At 32.8% G+C, this 20,420-nt stretch overlaps 3 protein-coding genes across 3 annotated transcripts in view; 1 reads left to right on the forward strand and 2 right to left on the reverse strand.

The window, feature by feature from the left end:
• Positions 1-20,420, reverse strand: part of LOC106721570 (rabankyrin-5) — a 50,217-nt gene that overhangs the window by 12,094 nt on the left and 17,703 nt on the right. The gene's annotated exons all lie outside the window — the stretch shown is intronic.
• On the forward strand, positions 5,380-19,594 carry LOC106721551. Its single transcript, XM_014516514.2, has 5 exons — positions 5,380-5,601; positions 12,935-13,110; positions 17,735-17,908; positions 18,186-18,342; positions 19,421-19,594. Exons 2-5 carry the CDS (start codon positions 13,050-13,052, stop codon positions 19,542-19,544), a joined length of 516 nt encoding a protein of 171 aa, XP_014372000.2. The 5' UTR covers positions 5,380-5,601; positions 12,935-13,049; the 3' UTR covers positions 19,545-19,594.
• Positions 15,008-16,825, reverse strand: LOC106721540. The gene is made up of 2 exons (XM_014516502.2): positions 15,940-16,825; positions 15,008-15,864 (listed from the first exon to the last, which is right to left on the reverse strand). The coding sequence occupies exons 1-2, from the start codon at positions 16,713-16,715 to the stop codon at positions 15,069-15,071; spliced, it is 1,572 nt and encodes a 523-aa protein (XP_014371988.2). The 5' UTR covers positions 16,716-16,825; the 3' UTR covers positions 15,008-15,068.

Raw genomic sequence — 20,420 nt, forward strand, 5'->3', positions numbered from 1 at the left:
ACTGACGCGGACCGGGATCGCTACTGACGCGACACGACACAAGCCATCACGACACACTGCGTCAGAGAAGTGTGCACGCAACCATATTAATTGTATGAGACCGATACCTTTCTGACGCATCACGACACAACACGTCAGGCAAATGTGAACGCGGCTTAATTGTATGAGACCGATACCTTTCTGACGCATCACGACACAACACGTCAGGCAAATGTGAATGCGGCTTCAGTTATGCTTTTTCATAGTATTAAAAAAATCTTCGCTTCTATCTGAGCATAGATAGGTCTTTCCCAATGTCCGCTATAGGCATAGGTATCTCACAATTCTGGATTCGTTGGAATTCCAAGTTTACCAGCGTAATATATTAGTTACATGAACGTTGGTACAGTCAAGTTTGTTGAGGAATATATTGGATCTATTAAATAGAGTTACATAATTTAGTGATAAAGTTTTAAACACATTCTGAATCAAAAAATACGTAAACAAAAAATCAGTTGCATCACAACAGGAGTGTTGTTAAATAATGTCTGCGGAAACAATCATGTGATTTAGGAACGGAACACCTGTAAAGGCATATTCACACTGAAAACATTTAATGTATTGAATAACAAAGAGTTAAGGTTTGTTATAAAAAAAATCTTCTTTTTCATCATCTATAAATTGATGTATAAGCATATAGATATATAGACTCATATATGAGTCATACATTCAATTAAATTTCTAAATTTCATTTAGAAAATTTTTGTTAAAATAATATAGTATTTAAGAATAAATTTTTAAAGTTTTAAAATACAATTCCATACTATGACACAGTGACAAGCAAAATTATATAGACACTTTCAACCGTGAGACGTTACGTCTTTGTACGATTTGTCCACTACATTGTGAATAGGTCTTTACAATCGTGCTTGCTCATTGGCGATGCTCAACAATTAGTTGGCGCGTGCTTCCCGCCAAATAGATTATAAATAGGGCTGTCACTTCTCGTGTTTGAACCGAATTCACCTACAATACCATGAACACCTTACATTCGAACTACAGGAAGACATCGGATATTCGGAATCAATTCGCCAAAGAGTTAACAAGTTACTAGTTTATTTCAACCAGCCAGTGTGTGTCTACGTTTCTTGAAAATTGGCATCCCTGACTACAATGCAGTTGTGTCGGCACTAAGAATGCGGGGCATGTTCGCCCTGTCAATACACCGCGATGTACCGAGGACCTGATGAATTACAATTACTGTTTACTTTCACGATTACACAACTTGTGTGCCATTTAAGTGACGAATGGTTATGGAGATTGAATTATAGCATCACTGCATTTGGAACAATGTAGCGTGCAAAGAGAACGAAGGACTCGATTGTTTTGTAACCACAAATTAATACATAGTCCTATTGAGAAGTGTATGAAAGTGGTATACCGTCAACGCGAGATACCACTGCCGAAACACATTGATGATTTGTTTTATCAAAGAAAATTACAGTTAAAACATGTTTTTTGTCCTTAATATGTATTTTGTGCATGTGCAATATTGAAATAGGATCCTGGTACGTTCAGTTAGTATTAACGCATCGTGTCATTGCAAGTACAAAGTCATCTTAATGGTCAAAGCAGCAATAAAATATATTAACTCACTACAGCATCGTAAACTTATTTTTGCTTGTGTTGATGATAGCGTCAAAAATAAATTTAATGAACGTAAAAAAGAAATAGAATTTACTTGCATACATTGAATAATACATTTTGCATTATAATTGTGTTAGTTGCTTAACCTTACCGTACCTTTTTAACCTTCACTTTCTTATAATATTTATTTAATTTAATGTCTATTAACAAACATATGACAATCTATTCATCAAATTATTCGCTTATATTTAGCACAAAAGGAGGAAAAGAAGAAACAGTAAGCAAAGCTAACACTTAATATTGATCCTGTCCCGGTAGTCAATACATTTTCAAAATGTCACCTGTTTTTCTAGAATATAATTTGCATTAAGTTCGCTAGCGGTGCCAACTTATTTTTTTTGCTTATCATTTATGTAAAAGGTCTTCATAACTATGCATGCGATGTCAAACGAAGCCAATGACGCACGTAAACGTTTGTGTGTTAATTTAATAAATTAAATATCCAATACATTTGCGTCTACTTATTAAAAACATCAATGAATTTATATCTTACTAGCTGCGACTCCGTCCGCGCGGTATTAAGAAAAAAAAACGTCATAATTTGCTTATGTGTTCTATCAGACTATGTTCTAGTTCAGTGCCAAATTTCATCAAGAGCCGATCCAGAGATATCTTTAAACAAACATCCATTCATTCAACTAAAGGTTCGCTTTTATAATATTAGTATGATAACAGACACTGGTATTGAAAATATAAATAAAATAAAATAAAACAAGCCTTTATTGCTGATAATATAAAGTTTTACAACAGTGTTTTTATCTACAATATTACTTTACGATGAATAAAAATAAAAATTAACAAACCATGAAACTAAAATATATGCAAATTTAAAGTTATGTTAAAATTAAAACTTAAATACAGATGCAAAAATTAAAACTAATGTTAAAATATAACTAAGATATGTCTGTAATCTACACATCGGCAAGCGGATACTACCGTTTTTGTGTATCAGCGTGTCTTTCGACAAAGGCCTCCCTCTAACACTTTCCACTTCTCTCTTTCTTTTGCGAGACGGGTCCACTTTGGGCCCGCTACTTTTTTATACTCATCTTCCTGACGTTTAACTTTCCATTGAAAATATAACATGAGTTAATTACAACTTCATACAAGTTATATTGAGGACTTTTAATGATTATAATGACTTGAAACCTTATATGCCTACTCTAGAAAATGAAAAAAAAAAATCGTGATACGTTTCTTAATAAATCCATAGACAATAACTGACTTTCTCAGGAAGTGATATGTGTAAATATAATTTTTTCATTTCCATTGAATTGGACTAAACATAAAGTGGAAACAATCATTACAAGCAACATTTCCCCATTATTAACTCGACCTTTATAATTTTGTTCAATATTTAATACTAACCCAAAAAAAGTAACTCTGTGTCCGAATATCCGTGTTGTACAAAAACTTCGAATTGTATATATAAAAGGGTTTAAAATTACTAATATAAATTGATATTTAACGCTGTACGTTCACCATTATGTGTCGGCACTCAATTGATAGATTGTCACGGTCAAGAGCGGCGGCATTGGATATTTACCGGATGATAACATTATGTGTAATTGCGTCTAAGTGCGGCCCGATGTTAAATCTGGGGAGCGTTCAATGATTTATTTCACACTAACAAGTGCTCCTGGATTTGTATGTATTCGTTTCATTACCTGAATGAGTCATTTCTAACACGTATGTATGTGTACATTTGTGTACAACGTTTCACCTTACATCGTGTACTCCTTAGATGCCGTATGTTACTTGCATCTTACTTTACTTTGTGTATGTTGTTACACATTACAAGTTACGGTTACATTGTGTACATTACACGTTACGGTCATGATTTGAAAAAGTTTATATTTTTTCTATATTCGTACTCGTTTCTGTATTATTTGCGGTCTAATGATTCACATTTATTACTAAGAATACGTGGAAATATCAGCATGAATCATTTTACATGTTTACCTTACTTGTTTATTAGTTTAAGTTAAAGATATTTATTTCGAAAAATTATAGGGAATAATAAAACATGTTTCTAGACTGTTACTTAATTTGTCTACGAACAATTGCAGCATAGAGTTTTAAATGGCTAAATTTACCAAGTGGCCTATATAGAGAGTGACAGTGCAATGTTTCGCAGTACAAGTATAGCTTCGGGTTTTGTTTCAAACCGGTTTGTTTAACGCAATGTCTACTGACTCTACGCCGACGCTGCGATCGACTGGAACAGGAATATACGACTGTAACTCTGGGTTACCACTGCCGACACAACCATATTGTCATCTCTCTTATACTCTACGAAAAAATTGAAACAACAATACATTTGCATGTACGTTTGGACAGTGGAAACACACGGTAATGACTCAGACATTGAGGTAAGCTAAAGTTAAGTTTAAAAATCAAGGTCATGCGACGGCCTTTCTTAAACAATGTTACTTCTAGAAATAACTGTCATCAAAGTAAGTTACATATGTATACATAACTTGGTATTTAAATTACAGAATTACTTATGTATCCTTCAGAATGTAACATTTATTAATACGTATCTTTCTTACAATAATTTCAAACGTTTCACAATAAAGATCTACAAGTATATTAAAAAACCCAAGTCGTGTTTTACATACTAATGATTTTAAATACCAATTAGGTCACTGACTGTATTTGAAGGACTCACTCAAACATGAAGGAATTAAAAAATATATATCAAAAATTAAATTAATTAGACAGTCAATTAAAAGACGCAAAACCTTCGCTTTAAGATAGAATAACACTTTACATTGAGTTGACACAGAACAAATTGCAGATAGTATAACTAGGTTACGACATTGAATTTGTGGTTGTTGTTTATAAATACATTTCACATTGTTAAAAGAATGAACTGTGTAACTAATAGTCATACTGCCATACTCAAAGTCTATCTAATAAGTCCCTCAGTGTAGAAATATTGAGAAAAACATATAAGTAGCAATGAGTTAAATAACACAAAATTGCGTTAATTTTAGCGAAGAATATGCAATATTGGTATCAAAAATACTGTATACTTATAAATGTACTAGCTGTCGCCCGTGACTCCGACCGAGTGAACTTAAAAAAAACGTAATAAGTAGTCTATGTGTTCTTCCAATCTATGCTCTACATCAGCGTCAAATTTCATTAAGATCCGATGAACCGTTTCGGTTTTGCTAATTTATCTATAATAATATTATTAAATTAATTAAAAATTAATTAAATTTAATAAAATACCATTCACGTACTAAATCTACTTCAGCTTACGCTTTACGATATTAAATGCGGTTTACATTCGTATTATATCTAATATTACGTGCGCAAAGTGAAGGTAAAGATTTGATGACTGATAAGAGGACATTTTATTGCGAGCTGTTGGCACAGCTGATTAACTCGGATTTACCTTGCTCTAGAACTGTCCGCACAATTAATTACACAAAATAATATTTTTGTACTTTACAATTTTAATAAACAAACCAAACATGCAAGGTATAACTGCGTATCTTGTATGTTTGGGAATTTATTTCAAAACAACATTGTTTATACGTAGATATTAAATGCAATCAATAGAGATGTAAATTGCGAAGTTCCTTCACAACACCATGATCATTAATTTGGTAGCAATTAAGAAAGCGTACATAGCATGGGAACTAACAACAAGGTTCGATCATTTAGCAGACATTCGGTCAAGTACAGATCGGTTACGTAGTGTTACAAGACCTTGCGACGCAGTCAGACGCAGTGTGTTCCCGCCCCTGTAGCAAACCGCGCGTGTTTATAAATACACAAATACGCGATTAAGCAAACATCTTAACGAAATAAATATAGTGATGTTTATTACTTATCTATAAATAAAGTGTAATTTAAAAGCGCACATTTTATTATTTGCGGTTTGGTGGTTTGAAACAAAAGGTAAATATTAGCGTGTACAAAATACAGTGAAATAATTGTGTATTTCTAATTGTTATGAACGAAATCGTTTCTGAAACAGTTTGTTTATTAGCGCGTGATTAAACGTTGTAAATTAAACAAATTTAAATGTATTTCAAAAACAAAAACAACTCGTCTTTAATCGTAAGTTTTATGCCACATTTGATATTTTTATCTAGTCTTAGCATTTTGAATTCAAAACAAACAGGAGGTAAATTGTTAGTTTACTACATCAATGTTTACATTTTTAAGGCGAATGTTTCTTTAACAGTTTTAATTTAAATATTATGTTTTTAAGATAAACAAATAAATAAAAAGTGCATAACACGTAATATAATTTGTAAGCGATGTATAGGCAAATAATGGTATATTTGTATACGGTAATGTTATTTTCCCAACAAGCGTTTCATGATCTTATTAATATTATAAATGCGAAAGTTTAGATGGACGGACGGATGGATGGATGTTTGTTTGAAGGCATCTCCGGGACGGCTCCATGGATATCGATGAAATTTGGAACATAGTCTGGAAGATCAGATAGGCTATTTAATATATTTTTTTAATTTTCAATTCCGCCCGGAATGTTAAGATGGATGGATAGGTGGATGGATGGATGGATATGTATATTTCCAATATGGTTGCATGGATAACGCTGAAATTTGGCATAGATGTAGAACATTACCTAGACGAATAGATAGGCTACAAATTAAGTTTTTTTTTAATTTCGCATGGACTCGCAGGCGACAGCTAGTAATGCTATAAAGCTCATATTGAATAACATTACAACTGATAACACGAATAGTATTAGATACAAAGTAAAGACCAATTAACAGGCAACATTGTATTTGCAATGACTTAAATAGGCAAGTAGGTAATAAAACAGATGAATCAATTCAAAATCAGTAAAATTAGGAAATCGTAAAACCCGTTCATAATATTGCCACAGAGCAAATAAATTTACGTTGGCGTCATAAACTTTACGCCACAACCGCGAAATTACAAAAGAAAAAAATGACAACATTTGTTACATTAATCAAAATTACGTATTTTTAATTTTAATTATCTAGAATAAAACTATCGTCATCACTCACGAACCTCTATACCTATAGATACAATACCTCATAATTTTGCCTGGAATTAAATATTAGATTCATTTTGAAATCATAATATTGGGGTCTAAATATTTGATTATGACAACCCTGACAGACAGGTCGAAAGTAAAACCGGTCTTCTATTTAACAAATATTATTCACAACATACGCATTTTAAAACTAAAATCAAAGTACGAATTAACAGCGCGTGTAAATATAATGTTTGTTTCGACCTACGCCGAACTCTAACGTACGGTAAGTCAATTCTTTTTATCGTTGGTTTCTGAGACCAAAATCTCTGTATTAAACATATAATCATCCCTGCCATTTATGACAAAGATAACAATATTTTTTATACACAGACTACAGTCTCAGAAATCAACGATTAGTACGTTTAATATGCAGACTCGCAATTCGCAGTATACGCACTATTATCAAACAAATTGTAGATGGATAAAGAGGAATACTTCCATAAACAAGGAAAACCATTGTAGCTACTATACTACAAGGCATATAGGTTGCGATATATATAACGTCTTAGATTCAACATTTTGACTTTTGGCATCTGAACTAGGTCTAGATTACTTTGATATAGTTGCTGTTACAATTGATGGTCGAATTTCGCGATTAATTGTGTAAAGATGTATGTACTCAAATGCTAAGATTTTTTCAGTAGTAGTTTTAATTTTAATTAGAAAATATTTTTGTTGAAGCTAAACCATTGTTCATTAATGTTGTAGGTACGTAAAATAAACATAATTTAAATTAAAAAAAAACTGCGTAGGATTAATATAATTCATTAATCAATTTGGTGACCCGAAAACGACAAAAGCATGATTACAATCAAAACATTAAACGCGCAACAGTTCGCGGCCTAAAAAATTAATTCACGCAACTCGCGTTTCGCTTTATGTAACGTGTTGAATCCAGCGGCCATCATTAGCTTAGCAACATTAACTTATTGATAAATGCGAATTATCGTGGGTTTCCGAGTCCCAAATCTCCGTTTAAAAAAATATTGTTATCTCAGTTTTGTCAAAATTTATGAGAGGGATGACGATGTGTTTTATACAAAGATTTTGGTCTCAGAAATCAACGATTAATCTTTCATTAAGAAACCGATTAAACAGTTACAAAACTTAACCTAGACCCTGAACGTCAATTCTTAATATATTAAAATGTTTAATTAATATTACTCGGCATTATATTAATGTTTTTGATATTTAGTTAATTCCACAATTTTAAGTGCGATCAGCATGTCTTTTTAGCCGACTTCAAAAAGAAGGAGGTTATCAATTCGACTGAATTTTTTTTTTTTTTTTTATGTGTGTTACCGCGAATCTCCGCCCCTGGTGGTCCGATTTTGATAAAAATTATTTTAATCGAAAGGAAGTGCTTGCAGGTGGGTCCCATTTTTTTGTTTTTTTTTTTAAATAACTAGAAGACTAGTAGATTTTATCAAAATACGTTCCATGTTTGTTCTTTGTAAATTGTACATAATTGTTTTATAACTGTGATGAAATAAATACATATTAATGAAACATTAAACATAGCGTAAAATACTAGAAAATTATGGCATGGATATTGTCTAGAAGAACACAGGCTAATAATTAAGTTTAATTATTTTATTTTATTAATATATAAGTTTTTTTTAATTCCGCACGGACGGAGTTGCGCGTGACAGCTATAAAGAAATATTATTACAAAATTTTCTTCTTTTTGACGTTGTAACTTAACCTCAATGGATTACTCGCAGAAATTTTTCACATTTGAAATTTTACAACTTCTTATTGCTGTAACCTCTTTAATAACGAAACTATTGCCACAGATTACTATGAAGAGGTGGTCAGAACGAACATAACGGCTGTGTGATTTTATTGTAAAATACATATATCTATACCTAATAACAAAGTTTTCTCTCTACTCTGATGTGTAATACTCTGTTGCTAAAAATATATGAAAAAAATGTCATATGTATCAGCAAAGTATATGACTCGTTTTGAGGTTTAGTTGAAGGCGATGTATTGGTAGCTTTTGCAAACACGTGTTTGTTTATTCCATTTTATTTCGCGATTGTGTTAAATAGCTCGCATACATCAACAACAGTTGATATGTAAAAACTTAGAATAAAGAACATCCTAAATATTAACTTAAACTAGTAAAAGAAAAATGTACATAAATGCGGATTCATAGATTCCACGAACCAGTTAAACATGTCTATTATTTCGTAAGACGTATAATTTATTCGAATTACATTTCCTCGTTAGAGTTTTACACAAAATCGATTATTTAATTTGACGTCACCGTATACGCAAATTTACTAAACTTTGACATTTCTTGATAGTACAGAAAATGAATAAAACACGAAATTATAATCATACTGAACTAATATTCTGCTACATCGTACAAGGAAGGTAATGTTCCATAAGGAAGGAATTCAAAATGTTTACTACCAGTATTCATAATTATTTAACTTAAATTTGCATGACGATAAACCAAACTTAATTTATGACTCAGGTGTAAATCATTAGTCAAAGCATAATTATTAAAATTTTGTATACTCTAGAGATATCTTTAAATAATATGTTTCATAATTTTATTTACATCTCATCAGAAGCAACATCGAAGAAAATAGTTCAAACAAGTTACCACAGCCAAATTTCTATAGTTATCTCAATCTTTTAAGGGGTTTTAAAGTATGAAAAAAAAAATTTTTACGAGTTCGATTTCAAAACAAAACTGTACTCTTTCTTTTGCCTAAACAAACTTATCGTTTTAACGAACATTTATAGAATAACAGTTATCACCTATTGCAGATACAAACTGCACCTTGCCGCTTCGTTACGAAACATTCGAACAAGCAAAAGTGCTTAGTCACAAGGTTGTAAATGACTTGAACCTTGTTTCATTTTAACGAATAGTTATCAGAATTAAAACAACCATTGTGAGAGACATAACCTTCTGTAACTTTAGTATTAAACGCTACTTAGGTAGAATGTTTATTATTTAACTTACTTTTCCTGAGTCATTGCCGCAATCGCTTAATAGAGAGAGAGAACCCCTCATTCTAGATTTCGCATATAACATCTACACTAAGAGGCTGCTTAGTAATTATGAAGGTATAGAGAAACATCCCTGAGTCTGGCAGAAATCTATTAACCAACGTGTCATGGCCCATAGCTGACACTGAACAGAATGCGAATGTAAAAGTGTCAGTCATATTTTGTCAGAATTGCATTAAAAAATCAGTCAGGAAAAAAAATAAGAGCTATTGTTCAGTCTATATCCGTACATGTAATGTGACGATGTTTGTCGTTTTAGTGGGAGGCATAGAAATAAAAAAAACTTATAGATTATTTTTTCTATCCACGTACCTACGTCCATACGGGTTTTTACTTTATGTAAATAAAATTGCTCACACACTTAATTTCTGTTACAAAAATAATAATGTCAAATATTCATATATTCAAAACTATTACAATGTTATTCACTTAGCGTATATTCTAAAGTTTTATACTACTGGTTCCACATAAATATTTTGGTTAAATAAGTTTAGAAATGATTTCCTAAATAAATATAAGTCAAGAACAACTGTGAGTAACAATAATATAATTAACATGTCTTACCACTTTCAAGATATGACAATTTTAATGTAAAGTATTTAACATTTAATCTCAAAAACTACTCGCAATTTTCATTTCTTATCAGAAGAAACATTCTACGTGATTAATATTTAATACATTTAATACTAGCTGTCGCCTGCGACATTGTCTGCGCGGAATTTAAAAAAAAAAAAAAAAACATAAAAAAGTATCCTATATGTTCTTCCAGACTATGATCTATGCAAAATTTAATCGAAATCCGTTGAGCAGTTCCGGAGATACCTTCAAACAAACATCCATCCATCCAAACATTCGAATTTAATAAATAGTAGTACTAAATGCCATAGTACACATTATTTAAATCGTAATATCTCCTAGTGGGTATGAAATGTAAATGCGGTCTTCCACTGTGTGTGATTCTGCAGACTAAAGTGTAACGTCCGACGACTCCCCAAGAGTTGGGTAATTACGATTAGAAAAAATAATAACCGTGATCACTGATCGTCGCTTTGTGCCTGAAGAATCACGCGCCTAGGAACCTAGCCATGAAGGTGATCGAACCGCCGTGACTTAAAGACCTTGTTCTTGCTGTGTATCAAGAAATAAATACGCGTGAATTAAATACCAATCTCAGGTTGGAATGTTGAATTTTATAAGCTTTTTCCTAATAATTGTTATATAACTTATAATATCTGCTAGTTGAAAAATGTTCATTATTACAGATATGTATAACAATAATTACTTTAATTAAATGAATAATCTATTAAAAAGGTCATCAACCTAATGATGTACGTTAGTCAGCAAATGTGTAGAACATATTTCTTGATCGATACAACCGTGTATTGTGGTCAATGAATACATTTTGAACCGGATTCAGCGACTTTGCAATGTAAGCGGGCGACATGTGCCCTGAGCTACAGTCGGCATAGTCCTTGCGAAACATTACCCCACTTTGTTACTGCTTAGTGCTTACATGTTCAAATACATATTTATAATGTGAACTCAAACTGAAATCTTTAATTATCGCGATGTTTACAGTGTAATTTATCACTTTACATAGAATTTGAAAAATCGTAAACGCGACTGGAACATACATGTATGTCAAAATTCATTTTTAAAAAAGACAACAATTTGTTGTCTTTATTTTTTGAAGCAAATGGTCTACCATTAACATGCTTTTGTATTGTATTTCGACAGTGGAAACTCTAGTAAATATTACATCAAAAAAAAAGTTCGTTACAGTACAGTAGTCCGAGTAAGAAGGCAGAGTAGTAAGAAAATGTGCCTCGGGGGGTTTATGCCAACATGTCTAAAGACTTCTTTTAGACAAACTGTTTGCTTTTATTCTAATATTTAACACAAGACTATTCAGTTTAGTATTCAGACGGCTCAGCTCAAATCTTGAAAGTAGACGAGTTTGCGTTGACAATATGAATGTATGTTTGCAAAATCTCATCTTTACAATGTGTTACATATGTATATATTCACTAATAAGTAATACTAGCTTTTGCCCGAGACTTCGTCCGGGCGAAATAAAAAAATCAGTAGGTTTTGTGTTCTTCCAAACTATTTTCTACATCCATCCATCCAAACTTTTTTTTTACAATAGTATGATTTAAATAAATTAAAAAAATATGTTTAAAGTAGCAAAAGATTTATATCTTATTGGTAAAAAGATGTATGAAATAAGAAGGCCAAGTACTGTTGAACTCAACACATATAAATTATATTCAACGTCAATTTCATAATTATTATTTTATAACATAATAGTTCCTTTTAATATCCTAAAAAAATCTTAAATTGATATTTTTATCAACACAGATGATGCAAAAACAAGACAGACTATTCAACGCAAGTTATCTGTACCATTAATAATTCGTTGCATTGAGACATAAAACAAATATGTTGAGTACACAGTTGACAGAGCACAGATAACGGAGCAAGCTGGTTGAGGCCTTGAAAACATGAAAACTGTGCCAAATTGCATCGCAATTTATTTAAGTGTATATCGCCATGAGTTACACAATACTAAACTGAACTATACAAAACTCACAGAACTAGATTTGATATGAATAGATCGAAATACTCTCTTGGGCATGAACTTACGCATTTTATACTACTAGCACATATTATATTGTTCTCATAGTTGACTAAAGCAGAAAAAATACGATGGACCGAACAGTATTAGTAATAAAATATTAGCGCGGTTCGGTCTTAAGTTACCTTAACGATTCAAGCAACGTTGTACGACTTGTGGCGTGGGTTTCTGGGACCAAAATCCCCATTTAAAACATATTGTTATCTTTGTTTTGTCAAAAATAATAACAGAGATAACGATATCTTACTAATATAATAAATGCGAAAGTTTAGATTGATAGATGGACGGATGTTTGTTTGAAGGTATCTCCGGCACGGCTCAACGGATCTTGATGAAATTTGGCACAGATATAGAACATAATCTGGAAGCTCACATAGGCTATTTATTAAGTTTTTTTTTTAATTCCGACATCTAGTTTTTTTATACAGAGATTTTGGTCTCAGAAACCCACGGTAAATATGTATTAGATAGTGTCAATAATAAATACTATAAAAAATTTAAATTGTCATGTGGTAACTTTACAGAAAATTCGAGAATCTACAGAGCGACCAGGGCGTTGTCACGAAACCCGTGCTCTTCGGGACCGAAAAATAAAACAACGAAAGGAAACAATTGAAGCACAACCCTGGCTCCGGAAAGATGACAATGGAGACTTGGGCATTAACGACAGCGATCACAGTAATATCGTTGGTTATCACAGGTACAAACTTTTACGCAGAAATGTGTACCTCCTGTAACGCATAAAGATATAGTGAAAAGTGGACGACAATACAATATTACCAAGCATTTGCAATACTCTTAAAGTCTGTAATATGTATTAGTAAATGTCACATCTTGTGCAAACAATAGCTTCATAATTTTAAGTTTACGTTTTGCGTAAGAGTATTAGCTATTCACAAATTCAAGCTTATAAAACAATTCTTCGTAATGGAAAGGAAATGCGGATATATGAAAGGCGTGTACGTACTTCCTTATGATAACGATTACCATCCCAGGATACGTAAAAAAGTTGAGTAGTAATTGCACGAATAACAAACGATACATTGCATTATTGCATTACGAAAGAAAATTCGTAACTTCCGCCTACCTTTCTACCTTGCAGTCTTCTTTGAAATTTGTATAAAATTTTAAATCTTACTTCTCACTAAATGCGAATGTTTAGATGGATGGATGGATGCATATTTGTTTGAAGGTACCATCGGAACGGCTCGACGGATCTAGATGACATTTGGCACAGATGGAGACAATAGTCTAGAAGAACACATAGGCTACATAAAAAGTTTTTTTTTAATTCCTTGCAAACGGAGTCGCGTGCAATTGGATATATTCCCTTCCTATGTGGCCCACTCCGTCAAATCCTCTTCTCCTTCACATCCTTTTCTTATAAGAAAAGAGTAGGAAGGGAAAGGAGACTAAAATTAGGAGTCCGGCACGTACTCATCAGACGAAATGCGGAATTACTTCCACTTGATGCCTGTTCTGACCACACAGATCGTGCTATTGCACCGTACGAGCCGGTCAATTTGTGCAACAGATGATATTGCTGACGTCTACCACTGTTAAAAGTTAGAGTTTCGTAGTTAGGTCCTATGTATACCCTTGTAATGGGTGCGTACCCTTATTACTCTCTTAAATCCAATGTAAAAACAAGTACTGAGATTTTTATTACAAAATATCCGTTTAACTAATACTATATCTGGACTAAGGTTTATTTCAGTATTGTACATAATAACCATTTGTAAGTAATAATAAATAGCGTCAATTATTTTAGTATTTTAGTATTTAACGACCGATGAAGTAAAACTTATAATTACATACAAAGTCGTTAAACGTACTGGAATACATAATCATTACCTAAGGTCTTAAATGTTAATTATATTCACATACAATAATTCGGTGGGAATTATAACCAAAAATAGCATAAATTTCTTATTCCTTCGCTTATTATTTTTAGTGATCAATATCTAAATAACATAATAAGAAATAAAGATGTCACAATCGTTTCAAATAAACCTTCAATTTGTTCACTTATATGAATTCAATTTTAGATAAGTACAAATATTTAAGTGATTTTTAATCAATCACTCTAAATCATAAACTCCTGAATAAGATCGACTTTTAGTAGATGAATTAACATGTAATATGACTATGACATTAATCAAAACAAATCCAACAGATTCAAAAATGCAATTTTCTTACGTTCATTAATACAAATGCTTCCTCTGCAATATTACAAATGCAAACTGTAATTAAATATGCTGCACTGTAATTATATTGCCATGACTCAGCCATGGATATTAAACGATGAGTCAAATTATAAGTAAAATCGTGTACAGATTGAGAATTAGATGACTATTATATATACTAGCTGTCGCTCGCGACTCCGTTCGCGCGGAATTAAACTAAACAAACTCAATAAGTAGCCTATGTATTCTTTAAGACTATGTATTACATCTGTGCCAAATTTCATCAAAATCCGTTCCGAGATACCTTCAAAAAAAACATCCATCCATCAATCTAAACTTTAGCATTTATAATATTAGGAATATATCAGGAACAATTGTAAACAGTAGAAAAAGTAATGACCTTATAGACCCTGTAAACAGTAATTAAATATTCAACAAATAAAACAATTAAATAATGTAATCAATGCATTTACTAATGAACAGTTTGTCTTACCGCACCACTAAACAAATCGTACAGAATCAATGAGAACAAAGTAATAGGTGCTATAATAGCCACCAGTCTGTATCCAGGTGTTGGATCTCCGTAATGATAGCACAAGGCCGGATATCTCCTACCTCTTTCAACGCACAAAGAGGCAGGTTCACCTTTCACGTAAACTGGTTCCTCAGTATCACATCTAGCTTCACTCTCTTCGAAAAAAGTAAATTGTGTCACCACACGGGCGACCATACCCTTCGTTCCATTCTGCAATTTACCTAAAAGACGAGAAACCCATCCTTCTTGGTATATACTGCTTAGAGAATGAACCCCCCAGTGCGATGCCGTCTTCGGTATACTATTTATTTCTGCAAGTAACCGTTCATCGACAACTTGAACTTTAGCATCATAATTAGTATTTGTTTGATTGATTTCATCTAAATGAATTCCAATAGATGATAAGAAAGTTAAATTTGTAAAATCAACGGTAGCATCCAGGGCACTGGTGATATCTCTATGAGGTAAAAGTCCACAATAAAATTTACGTCTCAAAAAGTAAGGTGCGCCTGGTGAAAAATTACAGACCACTCTTACATCACCATTTCTACTTACGCCAAAGGCACATCCTATTTTATGTGAGTTTGCCCATATCAACTGAACAGTATTAAAAGTTGCCGGTTCTATATGGCCACATTGAATATCAGTTTCGCTGAGGTTTTCCCCAGCGCTCCAATACCATGCATGTATGCAGCCAACAACAGCCAGTACAAAGCATTCGGATGACGGTGTGCTGTAACATTAACCACAACTTTAACTACAAAACAAAACGACCGAAAAATATCAATAATATTTTAAAAACATTTACCAGTTGGTATCCGTTTTATAGGAATTTAAGCAACATTTCTGCATATACTTCATACATTCGAGTTCAGATACATAGTTGCCCTCAAGTGCGGAACAAGGCGCCGGCCCGGGCAGGCACTGACTGAGCCACGCCTGAGCCATTTTCTCCAAATCAAAATCATATGTTATTTGCATCATATTAGCCGCTTGAGGTAAATGCGAATATCTGATCGACTCCCCAGCAGCTATACGATTTCTCATAGAATTTACAGTGTTTACGAGTGCTATTTGCTCTGATATGGTAGGAGTCTTGACAGTATATCCTTTTTCACAAAATATGGATATAGTTTTATCTGGGAATAAACAAAGTGTATGATCTCCATAGCAGGGTTCGATTCCGCACCACTTGTTGAACATTTGTGTACCCGGAGAGAATCCGTCTTTTCTTGAAACTTTCTTCATCTTATTTTGGCGTAAAACATTTTTTAGATAACTGCGATGGATTGAGAACACATCTGACATTTGCTCTTTATATCCTAATTCTCCATACAAAATCGGTAGTTCCCAACATGGGATGTCTTGTGGGACGTACCATACGCTTCCATTCTCCTCAGCATATTTATCATCTTCTTCCATGTAGACGTATGCCGCAGCAGGTTCTAAAGTATAATAATCTAATAGCTTTAGTTTTACTAAATTGGATTTGTTTTTCTTCATTTTTCGTGTATCATTTCTACTATAGTAGATTCTTGGATTTTCTTTCCATCCAGACATCGGGACTTCTTTTCCTTTGGGCATGAATTCGCCATTTCTCGTTTGATATTTTTCATCATCATAAATGTACTCATATTCATTGAAAATGTCTAATATTGGTTTCGTCGTAAAATTATTTTCATTTATGAACCCATTTTGTGGGTTAGAATTAATTGAATGAAGAAAACTTACATTTGCCTTTTTAGTTGTAGCTTCGGTTGTTATTTTAGTTACATAGTAAAATTCTTTGACTTGTTCATTTCTTTCATCATCAATGTCGCTTTCATCTCCATTGATGTATGTTTTATGTATTGAGTAATTTGCATTACTAGTAATATTATTACTTTTCTTTGTATCAACTTCGTAGTAATAATCAATACCTATACCAAGACTAGTTGCAAAAATCATGTACGCAATAAAAAAGAAAATTATTTTTCCTTTCTGCATATTGGCCGTTCTATACCTTTTTAACGACGTCGCCAACTAGATTTAGGATTTTATTTTTATTGACCGGTGTTTAAGACTATTCAATTACCACCAAGTTTCTTTAGTTTTTTTAGTTTTTAAAAATACTGCATTAAAAATGCCACAGATATATCAGACAATACGCCATGCAAGAACGAGCATTCACCGTCTCGTGTGTCAGAAGTGTGTGGGTGCAAAGAACACGCATCATGACTCACAAACATTTTTTATACAATGCAATGACCTGAGCTACAACACAACTTCAAAGTCTGCTACGTATTTTTTGGATAGTTCATGTTTGGTTATAAGAGGCAATAATTACATTTCAATCGTATACTACGATAATAAATGATTTAAAATGCTTTGTTCTTTCACGGTTGTGGTTATTGATTCTTTCTAAAATTGGGTTTGCGTGTAACTTTCCAAGATTAACTTCAGCTCAGATTTTTCTATAATTTCAAGTATTATAGCAATAGTTTGTGAAATCATGAATAAGCTACCATTTCTGCAACCTCGGCTTTAGAAACGTTCCCTATGGATAAAAACTAGAATAATTTTCATATATCTTTTTCTAACGTATATGTTTCGTTACATTTCAGGTGTGTCTCCTCTAGAATGCTACAAATGTCTCATCAACCCGTCGCAGGGAGAAAACTACAAAACGGCGACTAATTTGTGCACTAACTTCGACTATTCCGATTCGTTCATAGTGGACTGCCCGTTTTCAACAATGTGCATGAAGCAAGATTTTCATCTCGACATACAAAACGGAGGTGAGAAGCTTTTCTTACAAATCGAAATATACGAATATCTCTAAAAGAGAATAGTACAAACCTAAAAATCTATTAATGTTACTAAAACGCCAGTTGATGTAGATTTTAACGAAGTACTACATTATGCCTACCCTGACATATGTAGGGTTGTAGAACTGATTTTCGTTCTTCTACATTATTTCTTTTTATTTGATTTAAAGTTTTTCTTACATGAAGATAGGACGTAAAGCTTAAACCCATAAACCATTATTAAACATTACATATAATTTAATTTCAGTGAGAATAGAAGGAGTACTGCGAGATTGTGCGCCGCAGAAGCACGAATATCAAGACTTCAAAAACGGGAAATGGTCACCAAAGACAGAAGTATTGGAGCCATACAAAGAGGGGTGCTTCAGTGGCGACGACAAAGGAGAAAGAGTAACCACTAGCAGGTAACACGTAACATTGTTTTACCCTGACCAAAAATAATCCACGATTACAAACGCGAAAATTAAGATACACGTAATTTTTTACTACGTAACTTCGATCTGGATGCACTCGGTATTAAAAAAATCTTATTAAGTAGCCTGTGTGTTCTTCCAGACTATGTTCTACATCTGTGCCAAATTTTAACAAACATCCATCCATCCAAACTTTCGCATTTATAATATTATATTAAGATATAGATTTCAGACTGGAAGAGCGTGGCGTCGACTTAAGCCTTTGTATTTGTATGCAATAATAAAGAAATAAATGACTGATATAAAAGTAGTTTATAATAAAAATAACGTAACACGAGGCTTAAAACTTTAGTACAGTAATTGTTAAGGTTGAATTATATATTGCCGACCTGTCGAGAATTAACCAGAATTACTAACACCAGACATACAGCTTATTACAATCGTTTTATTATCAGGCGTGAAATGCAATATGATGCGCTGCTGAAGCATACAATAACGCGAAACGTTTATTGCAACTGTTATTTTGCAACGATTACTTTAAGTTGATGCTTTTTTTATGTTAACACTAAGGGACTGCGTAAGTGACCATTAATCGCTCTCAAGTCAAAAATTAGAAGATGAAAAAAGAAGTCAGGTATTCGAAGGAAAAAATAAATATATTAAAGGATAGATGTAAAGGAAATTCAACTTACTAATTATAAGATTTAGTTATCGATAGGTTAACACGTTCTCTGCCGAGCAAAATAAAGTAATTTCCTGTCCAGGCCGTGTCGGTCAGTGATGGTTGACATATAGACTTTCAGTTCAAGCCACGTCAGTCAGTGATGACCGCGTTTTACGAGGGTTTTCAATTCGTTGTTACAGGCCGTTGAGCAGCGCTGTCAAACTAAATCTCATATTAATTGACCCGCGTGGCCCTATAGCTTCTTCATATCAAGTTGGTTTTTGAAAAAAAATATAAGAAATCATAATCGAATGAACAAATTAAAAAGTTAAAATTCGAAAAACACAGCAAGCAACAACACATTTATGTTACACATGTTTTACCATCGATCATTTTACATTTCAGATATTGCTATTGCCGGAGTAACCTGTGCAATTCGACGCCGAGCACGAACCATGAAGGTTACACTGACATCATGGGTGTCATCCTAGTCTTCAACCTAATGAAGTATATAAACAGTCTTAGGTAGTACATAGTGTTAGTAGGCAAAAATATTTAGTCATTTCGTGGTGATATGTGATATTATATTAATTAGTATGTAAGGTTGTATATTAAAATATTATAGAAAATTATAAGTATATTTTTATTTAAAACTAGTTGTCGCCCGTGACTGTCCGCGCCGAATTCAAAAACAACTTAATTAGTAGCCTACGTGTTCTTGCACACTATGCTCTACATCTATGCCAAATTTCATCGAGATCCGTTAAGCCGTTCTGGAAATACATTCACATCTATATATATAAAAGAAAGTCATGTTAGTTACACTATTTATAACTCAAGAATGGCTGAATCGCTTTGACTGAAAATTGGTGGGCAGGTAGCTTAGAACCAGGAAACGGACATAGAATAATTTTTACCCCGTTTTCTATTTTTTATTCCGCGCGGACGGAGTCGCGGGTAAAAGCTAGTTTATAATATTTAAATTCAACATACATAAAAATATAACAAACTAGCTTTTAACTTTTTTTTAAAATAGAAAACGGGGTAAAAATTATCCTATGTCCTATTCCTGGTTCTAAGCTACCTGCCCACCAATTTTCAGTCAAATCGATTCAGCCGTTCTTGAGTTATAAATAGTGTAACTAACACGACTTTCTTTTATATATAACAAATGATAAACAGCTAATCAGTAGTTTAGCAACGCATAGGGAATAAACTTACAATCATTGATTTTTATTTATAGATAGAAGATGATTACACAATTTTCGGAAAAATTTAATTGGTTGGTTAAACAGAGCAATACTTTTATAGAACGTTTTAAAATTATTTTTTGCATCGATCAGAATATGAGAAAGTTTTTGGGTTATTTTAACACAAGCCTACCGATTACCTACATATTTATGGC

This window comes from Papilio machaon, chromosome 21, assembly GCF_912999745.1.
Source record: "Papilio machaon chromosome 21, ilPapMach1.1, whole genome shotgun sequence".
In the NCBI taxonomy this organism is placed as follows: domain Eukaryota; kingdom Metazoa; phylum Arthropoda; class Insecta; order Lepidoptera; family Papilionidae; genus Papilio; species Papilio machaon.

Coding starts and splice junctions, on each gene's coding strand:
- LOC106721551 (XM_014516514.2), top strand. CDS start 13,050: ATGACAATGGAGACTTGGGCATTAACGACAGCGATCACAGTAATATCG. Junction 13,111..17,734: donor AATATCGTTGGTTATCACAG/GTACAAACTTTT, acceptor GTTACATTTCAG/GTGTGTCTCCTCTAGAATGC. Junction 17,909..18,185: donor TCTCGACATACAAAACGGAG/GTGAGAAGCTTT, acceptor ATTTAATTTCAG/TGAGAATAGAAGGAGTACTG.
- LOC106721540 (XM_014516502.2), bottom strand. CDS start 16,715: ATGCCCAAAGGAAAAGAAGTCCCGATGTCTGGATGGAAAGAAAATCCA. Junction 15,865..15,939: donor TATAAAACGGATACCAACTG/GTAAATGTTTTT, acceptor TTAATGTTACAG/CACACCGTCATCCGAATGCT.